The 11,384-nt window shown below is 36.4% G+C and overlaps 1 protein-coding gene across 1 annotated transcript in view; it reads right to left on the bottom strand.

Annotated features, from left to right (window-relative positions):
• Nucleotides 1–251: 251 nt before the first annotated feature.
• Nucleotides 252–11,384, bottom strand: part of LOC124556269 — an 84,011-nt gene continuing 72,878 nt past the window's right edge. Inside the window, exons 6-7 of the mRNA XM_047130254.1 lie at nucleotides 3,700–3,806; nucleotides 252–1,958 (exon numbers count right to left, since the gene is read on the bottom strand). Of these exons, the coding sequence (XP_046986210.1) occupies nucleotides 3,726–3,806 (81 nt within the window). The 3' untranslated portion in view covers nucleotides 252–1,958; nucleotides 3,700–3,725. The remainder of the gene's footprint in view (nucleotides 1,959–3,699; nucleotides 3,807–11,384) is intronic.

Genomic DNA, 11,384 nt, shown 5'->3' with positions numbered 1-11,384 from the left:
ATAAGCATTACTTCTGAAATGGTTTAATTGGGACATGTATACAGAAGTAATCATTTTATTGTGTTTCATGACAAAATTTGACTGAATTAGTATCCATTTATTAAATATCATGGATCCTTTACAAGCAATTTATTACTTACATTTCTCAGAAATGCACCTCATACCACATGAATATTTGATATGTACATGTTGGTTAATAATAGATCTAACCATGGGTGGTAGCACAAAAAAATTCAAGAAGCACCTTCAAATTCAATATTTTGAACAAAGTCTGAGAGGGAGTTTAATGCCACAACAATGCAACAGTATAAATAGTATTCAAATAAATACCAGTACATTAAGTCATTTTCACACCACATTTTTACTTTGATGACACACACACACACACACACACACACACACACACACACACACACACTTATATATAACAGATATTACCTGCAATTTCAACAATGAAAATAACGAGTGATGTGGAAATTTCATCAATATGTAACAGAACAGTCATATTACACATACAAACAACTCTTACACAATAAAATGTTGTTAACTATAATGCCTATTTGTTCAATAGTTTTAATACTTATATTTAACAGCTTCTTGTATATCAATTTTTTGTTATGTATTCCAAAATTACTTCATAACTTGAAAGAAGAAACAGGAAAATGAATTCAAACAACTGTTTTCTTAGTCTCCTCTCTACATACACCCAGACTAGTGATACTTACGCCAATTCTCTTCTGAAACTGCTGAAGCTTAGTTTCCTTTTTCACAAACATGCTTTTCTACAGACATTACTTTGATTAACAGTTGCAGAGTTCTAACTACGTTCAATCTTTACACTGAATCTTGCATAAGCATCATCCAGATAGTACAGTTACACTCCCAGCAATATTACATTTTGGTCATGTTTGAATAACCATATTATATGTGTCTCAAAATACTATATATTAGTTTCTCTTAATTTTACTGTAATTCTTGCATTATTACTGTTGTATAACTGTTTATCTACAGTTTGTTTCATTTTCATGTATTTCTTTAAGAAATTAGCAGACTAAATTCGCCATCGAGTGATGCTTCCAACCAGCACAACAAAAGGATGGCAAATACATTTTGTTAAATCATCAGCCATCAATTTAATCAACAAAACATTTCTAGTCATGGAATACTATGAAGGAGTATACCCTTAATCTATTGCAATTACATATGACACACAGCAATATTCTAATTTTTAAGCACATTCAAATTAATGAGAAGGAAGGACAAAAGCTCCTTGTGTGTAGAACAATAAAGGGAAAATATTTCTTCAGGAGTGTGTTACACTGAAGTTCAAGAAAAGAACACACTAAATGGAACATTTATTAACACTCATCACTTTAGACTTTCATTTGAATTTCCATCAACTGCAATCATCAAATTTAGCATATAGGCAAGACACAATACAAGGAAAATCAAATTGTTTTGATTGCTTTCAACACAGAATGATACAACACTGCTCATACCATTGAAATTTTTACTTCAACTTCTGCATCATGCCAATGGTAACCAAAAGTGACTGGAAGCCATTATGAAATCCCAGTAGCCAAATTAGAACATGTGGTATGAGTATTTGTGCATTGAAATTAAGTTTAAGGATTTTAACAGAATATTCAGCTTCAAACCAATTCATCACACAGAGTAAAATGACAGTTCTTATACAATTACAAAGAAACCCATTAAGAAAATATCTTAGACATTGTTTCCTATGTGGGTGGAATGTATTGTGTATTAACTCCCTAATAATACTTATTATTTCTGGTCCTGTCAGAAATCTTCAACAATAATTGCACAATAATATTAAGAAACTCTACATAAGAAAAACAAATTTCTTCACAATACTGGGAACACAGCAGTCTAGTAAAATTGCAAAGGCAGTATTGTTTCTTGGTTGTATCCACACACATTCTGGAATGTGACATTTTCTGCAAATAAATAATAAATTTCAACATTGAAATGTCTCTACACAAACTTCTGATAAAATTATTTAATAAAAATAATAATAATAATAATAATAATAATAATAATAATAATGGTAATGTTAATATTACATAATCAAAATAAGAATTAATACAGTATCCTAAATCATTGAGCACACACTACAACCAGAAGGTATCATTTTTTCCAAACTCAGTTGTTTTACATGATGTAAATGAGTAAATTAATTTTTTTGTGTGTGCTTACCTTCTGCAAGATGTAATATATGAAATCATGATATCACAGCTAACCTTTGTTTTTGTAAAAGTGATTTATTCAGCTTGATAAACATGTCTAAGTATTTTTCATCATTTTATTAGAAGGGCTGAAATAAAACAAACTGCCTCCATTGTAGACCAAGTACAGTGAAATATGTGGTGAGGAGGAGGAGGAGGAGGAGGAGGAGGAGGAGGAGGAGGTTGGACGTGGGCAGAAAATACAGTGGAACATTTGAAACAACTTACGTATGGTGTAATACACCATACATGATGGGATAAGATAACAATAATGGATCCTAAGTGAATGAGTGGCCACATTAGCAAATAATAAAAAAGAAAAAATGGGAGGCCATTGTTTATCTTAGATGGTAAATCACTGGAGTTAAGACATGTGGATTATTGTGTATTATTACTAGAAAGTAACAATTCAAACTAGTTATTTTATATGCCAAAAAACTGATCAGCGTGAATAATTTTCCTGTGCACATGACTTTCTTTTTCCATTGCAAAGGAACTACTATTTTTACTTCTACACATTCTGATGGAAACTGTTCTCCACTTTTACAGTGATACACTACCCAAATGTATACATAACTAGGTAAGAAGAAACCTACAACTTAAATCTCAAGAGCCTTTTCTTTTTCTCTTTTTTTCAAATTAAGAGTTTAGAATGTAGAAAATTTGTCACAACTGTGCAAGTGAGATAGTGTGTAATGACAAAAATCCATCAAGATAGTGACACCAGGAAAAGAAAGGGGAGGGGTGGAATTGTAATCAGAGTGATTACAACTTTTACATTAGAGGAAAGTGAAAGAAATTAACATTATGCAGCAATAGTCCTATGTGAATCTCTTTAACCATAATTACATTGTGATACACCTATGGAGACATTTTTTGAACAACTTTATCATTTGCTCTTCAAGCGTCCTCAGGCTATGTCAATAATTCACCTACTGTTTACAATACAGTGCTCTGAATCAGTGCCTTTACTGTCATCTACCACTGCTTTATACAAATAGTGTGTTTCCAAAGTAAGTATATGAAGTCATACATTTTCATATTTAATTAGTGTATGATCAATATGAAATAGTAGCAGTCCCATTCAACCTACATCTAGGAACAACACACAAAATTTGAACTCCAGAAAAAGACCTTGTCTACTTCATACAGCAACCACCTTACTGTTACAACAAAGATGATTTTATATCTATGAAATTTTCTTGCTTTATCAGCTAACTAATAGCTCTGAAAACAGTTGTTACTTGGCTAATAATGTGAGAAGATTTCATCACTGAAATTCCCTAAGAAAGCTTACATTTTTTTGTCAATTTCGTATCTCTGAAATTTTTAGTTATATATATTATTTCAATGATGTGTAGAAAATTCAGCACATCAGTTTTACAGTATGGAAGTGTCAAAGCAAATTTTATAGCAATAAAACTTATGGAATAGTGTTCCTGATATATCATACCATTGGTGGTGGTTCAGAGGTCACGATCAATGCTCTGAATTTTTTTGGATCCTGCTCTCCCACTCAGCAATCAGTGCACTTCTTTTTCTTGGGGAATTTTTCTGAAACTTTAAAACAAATAGACTTTTACAAATTACAGACAAATGATCCACATAATCTAACCTCTTGGCACAATCACAGAACATGCCAAAAGGGTAATTTTTATTTTTACTACTATCAGACCTGAACTTATGAGATCATGTGTTTGTTTCTCTGCAGGAAATCCTTTGCAAAAGCCAAAAGGGACAGTAATACCAAGGTTAGCAGGAAAGTGGTTCAGTGTTTGTAATCTCCCCACAGAAAATTACCCTCTACCACGCAATAATTAATAATGGTCAATCAAATCATCCACATTTATTCGCTTTTGAAAAGCATCTGATCGGAGTTTCTAGTAATATATGCGCCGACAGCTCGTCGACGCCAAGGTATTTTCCAGTACGTTTATTCTTTGGAATAACAGAGAGACATATATGTATTCTCCATGGTTATTATAGACGTGTAACGAGGACAGCTTTGGAAGTATCTGTTGGAAGATTGTCGGGTTTCTAAAAGAGACATATTTGCTCTTCTTCTTGCTAAAGCGAGCTATTAACGTTTGTGCCACTAGCGGGTTATTCGAAGAGAGAGAAAAACTGTAATTGCAAATTAACTAAGACTTTGAATCAACAAAAAACGGAATATGTAATGGAGATGGATTGAATATATAATTTTCGTCAGAAATAAGGTTTGTGACCCTTTTATTCTAGAGTGAGTGATGAATGAGTTCTTTGTCTGAATCATTGATGATTGTCTTGGCCCTGTAATTAGTGGGGAAGTTTCAGCTGTGACGAAGAGAGCCTGCAATCGACAAGTCTTTATAAAATCGTCCAAAAAGGCTTCGGACACATCTGAAATTCGAAATCTGTCGTAAAAGGAATGAATTGTTCAAATGATCGATTTTCCCAACTGAATGCAGCGCTTAACAATAATAATAGATATAAAGATCTTTTACAGCAAGCCAGCCGCTGAATGTTAAGACGAAGGGCTCCACCAGAGATTCTATTGGGCTGATTTCACGTAATGAAATATTATATTTAAAATTGTACATAGATAAAGGAGAGAGAGAGAGAGAGTGAATGTAATTAGAGAAAATACTCAGAATCCTCCATTAGTATAATTGTTTGCCTGTCTTATCACGGATCAGCCTAAAGACAAAACAGGAGGCCCTTACTTTACGGTACAGATTTATGTGTGAGAGTGAAGGAATCATAAAGGCAACAAATACACGTCTTTACAGACAAAACATTACACCAAGTTAGCGGCAAGCTGCATTGCCAATAACATTATATAATTCATTATATGTTCTGACAAGCTACCCTCCCAATTTGTTCTCAAAAAAATACAAGAAAGAGGGTTGACTTGGAAATTAATTGCTTATCTCCACTTTTATAAATCCATATTATTACAGCATATTTTAGTCTTTCAGGAAGTATGCCTTGACTCACTGACTGATTATAAAGCTAAATAAAAGAAAACATTGGAAGTCAACTAGTATGTACGAGTTATTTGATCTACTACGTCCCTCTGAACTCCCAGTTCTTGCAATTATCCTCATTTTCCTACAAGTTTCTGTTAACCTTCTGCTCCCCGTATTTTATTCCTACTACCTTCAGAATTTTGAAGAGTGTATTCCAACCAACACAGTAAGAAGCTTTCTCTAAATCTCCAAGTGCTAGAAATGTAGGTTTGTCTCTCTACAGTGTCTCATTTAAGATACACAGTGCAGTCTGTATTGTATTGCATGTTCATTTCTTCAGAACCCAAACTTCTCTTCCCTAAGGTTGGCCTCTACCAGTTTGTCCATTCTTCTGTAAATAATTAGCATCAGTATTTTTGAACCATGACCTATTAGGCTGACAATTCAGAGATATTAACAACTGTTGCGACTTGGCTCCTTTGAATTATTACAGTCACCTACTCCACAGCCTTGTGTCAACCTAGGTCTTTCAGATCTCGGTGAAATTCTTTTTTCTGTGTCGCCATCATGAGTTGTCCTAGTTTTATCTGGAGGGACTGAGTCCATACAATAGTAGATCCTTTCTGAATAAGGGGAATAAGTACTCCTTCTCTAGTCATCTGGTTTACGTAATAAAATGAACTAGATGGCACAAATGGTACAGAACTAAAGCACTTGCCCAACCTAAGCTGTGACACGATCCGTGCCAGAAGACAGCTGCTAAGGAGCACGAGAAGGTGCACGGCTAGACTGCCTAGATTTATTGGGTTGAATTAACAGCACTCCCATGCTGGACACACCCCCATTACATCTTTGGCTTACAATGGAGGCAGCAGCAGGAGCATGTACGTTAAGAAACTGGAAATCTGTAGGATTTCCAGAATTCCACACTTATATAATGAATGTGGTCAACATAAGAATGACAGAAAATGCATGCTCACTATGTAACAACTTCCAGTGGCTTCAGTAAATCTTTCTAACCATAGGAAGTAGGAGCAGTGTAAGAAATAACCACAGTACTGTTCAGATGACAGTCTGGTTTACTGACTGGTGAAAAACAGACGAGGTTGCTGGAGGCAGTGTACACAGGGTGCAGCCTCAAATAGAAAGCACAATCTATCCAGGGAAGCTAGCAACAGTATTCCAGGGGAAATATTCACAATTAGAGTACATGCAGAGAAGTATCTATGTAGGTGTTACGAGGATCATAGCATCTGCATTCATTCATACAGCCAAGTTGCTCTGAAATCCCTATCAACCCCTGCAATGAGATCAAATATATTTTGCAGAGTGAAAACCTGCTGTCAGTCTCTTGTCACTCAGGAGTTAGTAGTAATGTGCAAGCTAATAGGCTTGCCGCCACAGGGGAAATGACCATTTGTTGGACCAGAACCTGTCCTACCCATCATCACTACTTCAGTGGTAAAATTTAATACTATGTAATTGAATCACAAGACAGCATGCAAAATATTTGACTACAATCCAAAAACAAAATTGTGGCAAGCCAATGATGCCAGAACCATGTTCTAAGAAAATTTCTGTAATTGTGGGGTTAACAAGAGGCAGATTTAACTTTTAGATCTAATGAGTGGGCATAGGAACCTCAAGAAACACCTGCACACAAAGGGTATCACTAAGTGGGTCTGAGACTTCTATCCAGTCACATATTGATCAGTCTGGTATGGTAATAGAAGATAGCAAAAGTAAAGCCAAACTTTTAAATTTCACATTTAAGAAATCATTCACATAGGAGAATTGTACAAACAGACTATCATTTGACCATCGCACAGGCTCCCGTGTGGAGGACATAGAGGAAAATCCCTGGTGTAGAGAAACAGAATTTCAAGCAAATAAGTTGTCAGGTCTTGATGGAATCCCATTTTGGTCTTTCAAAGAGTACTTTACAGAATTGGCCCCTTACTTAGCTTTCATTTTTCATGAATTTCTTGCCCAGTGCAAGGTAGCAAGCTACTGGAAAAAAAGCAAAGGTGTCCCCTGTGTATAACAAGGGCAGAAGAACGGACCCACAATATTACAGACCAATATCCCTAACATCATTTTGCTCCAGAATCTTTGAACATATTCTTAGTTCAAATATAATACATTTTCTCGAGAGGGCAGAGTTTCTGTCCATAAATCAGCATGGTTTTAGAAAGCATCGCTTGTGTGAAACTCAGCTCACTCTTTTCTCTTAGGAAATTCTGTGAAGCACAGATGAAGGGTAACAGGCAAATTCCGTACTCCTAGATTTCTGTAAAGCATTTTATATGATGCCACACTGCCAACTTTTACTGAATGTACAAGTATATGGAATAGGTTCCCGGGAATGTGAATGGCTCTAAGGCTTCTCAATGAGCAGAATCTGGTATTTTGTTCCCAACAGTGAGAGTTTATCAGAGACAAGGGTATTGTCAGGAGTGCCCCTGGGAAGATAGGATTCAAGAGATTGGGGCTTGTATGGAAGTATATAGACATTTGTTTTTCTCACACCGTATTTGCAAGTGGAACAGGAAAGGAAATGACTAGCAGTGGTACACCTTACAGTGGTTTGTAGAGTACGGATGTAGATATAGAGAAAGAAGTGACATTTAATCTTTCAATGTGAAGTACTGGAGAGCAAAAGATACAGAATGTTTGCATGTTGAAAAAGAAGTACCAATTTCAGCTGCATTAGGGCATTGAAATAATTCTGTGACAAGTGAAAATCTGTGCTACAACGGGACCCAAACCTGGATTTTCTGCTTTATGCCAGCACTTGCCTTAACCACTCTGGCTATTTGAGCATGCTTCATGTCCAACCCAAATTCCCAAATTGTTGCACACTCATTCTGTAGTGCTCCCTGCCCATTACCCTCTTTGCTAATGGCATCTTACACGATTCCTGCAAGAGATTGGACATAGGGTGCATCCACTCTGAAGATATCATGAAGTACCATCAAGGCTTAGATACTACAATTGTGTGTATGGCATCTGTTTTTTTTTTTTTTTTTTTGGACATGTCTAATTCCTGAAGAAATTGCAGCTAACAGAGAAAGTAAAGGGAATCATCCTACTACTTAAGGCTATTAGTTAGCTTTCCTAGTATGACAGGGGGAGACATTGTACAATAACCTCAGTTTCAGTGTGGACATCTGGAGGCTAGGAACCACATTTGTGTCAACTTGAGGAACCTAGCCAACAGGGTCACACACAAATGACATTGCTGATAAATGGGGTTATGTTCAGCTGTTTTACCTCTCTGGTTAAATCCCATCAATCAAATCAAGTCTCTCAGTATCTTGCCTCCAAGCTTATCTTTGTGTAATACCTCTTCCTCTTAGTTATGTATGTAACAAAAGGGGTTCACACCAACAACGGTAAATAAGCTTAAAAAGTTAAATTTTCCTTCAAGAGGATTCTCACGTGGCTCATAATCTTGGAACTTTTCAAGTGTTATGGTGTGAAATACTGCATAAAAAGCTTTCTGTTGGTTCACTATGGTCATGTGATGATATCGACCTGCAGAATGTGACATGAGCAAGCAAAATCGAGTCCCAAGAACATTACACACACACATAATGCCTTCTTGAAGTCTCTACCTATGTCTATTTCACTTTGTATTGTCTGTGTTAACACATGTGTCTCATATCTTGTGATCATTCTTTTTTTAATGAAGAGGTTTTTTGTCCTCTGTCTTCTGACTGGTTTGATGCAGCCGACCACGAATTCCTCTCCTGTGCTAACCTTTTCATCTTTAAGTAGCATTTGCAATGCATGTCCTCAATTATTTACTGGATGTATTCCAGTCTCTGTCTTCCTCTACAGTTTTTGACCTCTACAGCTCCCTTGAGTACTATGGAAGTCATCCCCTCATGTCTTAACAGATGTCTGATCATCCTGTCCCTTCTTCTCAGTGTTTTCCACATGTTCCTTTCCTCTCCGATTCTGTGCATAACCACCTCATTCCTGACCTTATCAGTCCACCTAATTTTCAACATCAGTATGTAGCACCACATCTCAAATGCTACAATTCTCTTCTGTTCCAGTTCTCCCCACAGTCCATGTTTCACTACCATACAATGCTGTACTCGAGACATGCATTCTCAGAACTTACTTTCTCAAATTAAGGCTGATATTTGATATTAGTAGACTTCTCTTGGCCAGGTATGACCTTTTTGCCATTGCTAGTCTGCTTTTGATTTCCTCCTTGCTCTGTCTAGCATTGGTTATTTTACTGCCTAGGTAGCAGAATTCCTTAACTTTATCTGCTTTGTGACCATCAATCCTGATGTTAACTTTCTTGCTGTTCTCATTTCTACTACTTCTCATTACCTTCATCTTCAATTTACTCTCAATCCATTCTCTTTACACTGTTCATCCCATTCAGCAGATCATGTAATTCTTCTTCACTTTCACTCAAAATAGCAATGTCATCAGGTTAAAGAGGTTACATTTTATGAAATCAGTACATGTATCTTGTTACATACACTCACCACAATGGAAAAGCCCACACTGGTGACCTATGACAACAATCAATTTCTGTGGACTCAGGAAATGCACAGTGTTACCTTACACCAAACAATGAACACTGACACACAACAAAAGTTATTGAGACCTTTCACCTATACTGGTTTGGTTTCGTTTGGTTTCTTGTGGGTTGTGGGATATGTTGAACAATATGGAACAATGAAAGTATGAAACTACAAGTGAGGTTGATTAAAACCTTCTCCTCCCAAATGTGTACAAGGACATGTGGATCGTGCATCACAGTTCTGTTACTATCCTTGGATCTTATGGACTTCTTTATGGAAGATGAAGAAAGGACACTGATACAAACAGATGTTCCTGGGCATGCATCAAATTTTTATGCACAAATACATCATTGTGACCACTCCCCTCATGATTCAAATCGTGTTTCAGCACTGGTTATAGAGGTGACAAACCAGATTCTTTCACCTTGTGGAACCTGGCTGACAAGCTCACACACTAATATTTCCAGCTTATTTTCGAAGTCATTGCCTACCAATGGTGCCAAATTTGACAACACGTCCAAATTGAATTACACGGTGCCGCATGGGCATATTTCCATCAATGTTCATAGAGTTCAGCACTTTTTGTCTGAACTGCCACAATTTCTGCCCAAACTTGTCCAAATCCCCCATACCAACTTACTCCTGTGGTGTGACACCTTTAAAGGCAAATCACATTCTCTGTCCCTGCCAAATTCTGCAGGGCAATCTTTGATGGTCTGCATAACTTATCACATCCTGGTATTCATCACACCACAAAATTAGTGACTGAGGGCTTTGTGTGGTCAGGTGTTTAAGTGGACTGCAGACAGTTTATGCACACCTCTTGTTTGCCAATGCAGCGGCTAGGACACCACAGTTTTCTGCAATAGGGAAAATATGACATGCTAAGACTGACTTCAATGTGTCCATTTGGACCCGGTTGGTCCACTACTTGAGTCAAATTTGTTCCGATATATTTTCTCCGCAACTGACAGGACATTGCGTTGCGTGGAAGCTGTACCTTTAAAGGATATGATAGATAAATCTACTGCTTTGGTCTTTGTTCATCTGTGGATTCCTTGTTTCAGTTGCCCATCATCAATTTATACTGACCAGGTGTGTCACTCAGCCCCATCTTTTTATTCTTGGTCTTTGTCTATTTCATTTTGGAGTGTGCATATCAACACCCATGACTCTTGTCTTGTGATCAATCACATTTAATGAAGTGGTTGCATTTTGTGGTATCAGTACATTCATTTTATTCCGCATATCACCACCACACATGAAACAACAACCATCTAACTATGTATTTTTGTACAACATACTCTGAAGCCTTGATGGTGGAGAGGCCTTATGTGAATCCACTGTATGGGACCAATGAGTTATTCTGTCGTATCTTAATGTAATGTACAATTACTGATGTTTGAAGAAAGATAAAAATAAAAAAATTCACAATATCTGTTCAGTTTTAATTCTCTTGCTGATTTTCATTATTTGCATTACTTTTCCTTACTTGCTTAGTTACAAAATTTTATTATAATAGTTCAGGAATAATCTAGTTTTCTACTGATTTAATTTTAAATATCCAGGTAAATCTGAATTTTGTCAGTAATGTGTCCACCTTAAACATTCAACAAGAGAGAGGATCTTGACAGAATGGT

The sequence above is a fragment of the Schistocerca americana genome, chromosome X, assembly GCF_021461395.2.
Source record: "Schistocerca americana isolate TAMUIC-IGC-003095 chromosome X, iqSchAmer2.1, whole genome shotgun sequence".
In the NCBI taxonomy this organism is placed as follows: Eukaryota; Metazoa; Arthropoda; class Insecta; order Orthoptera; family Acrididae; genus Schistocerca; species Schistocerca americana.
The sequence above is the reverse complement of the archived record's forward strand: the minus strand, read 5'-3'. Positions and strand labels throughout refer to the sequence as shown.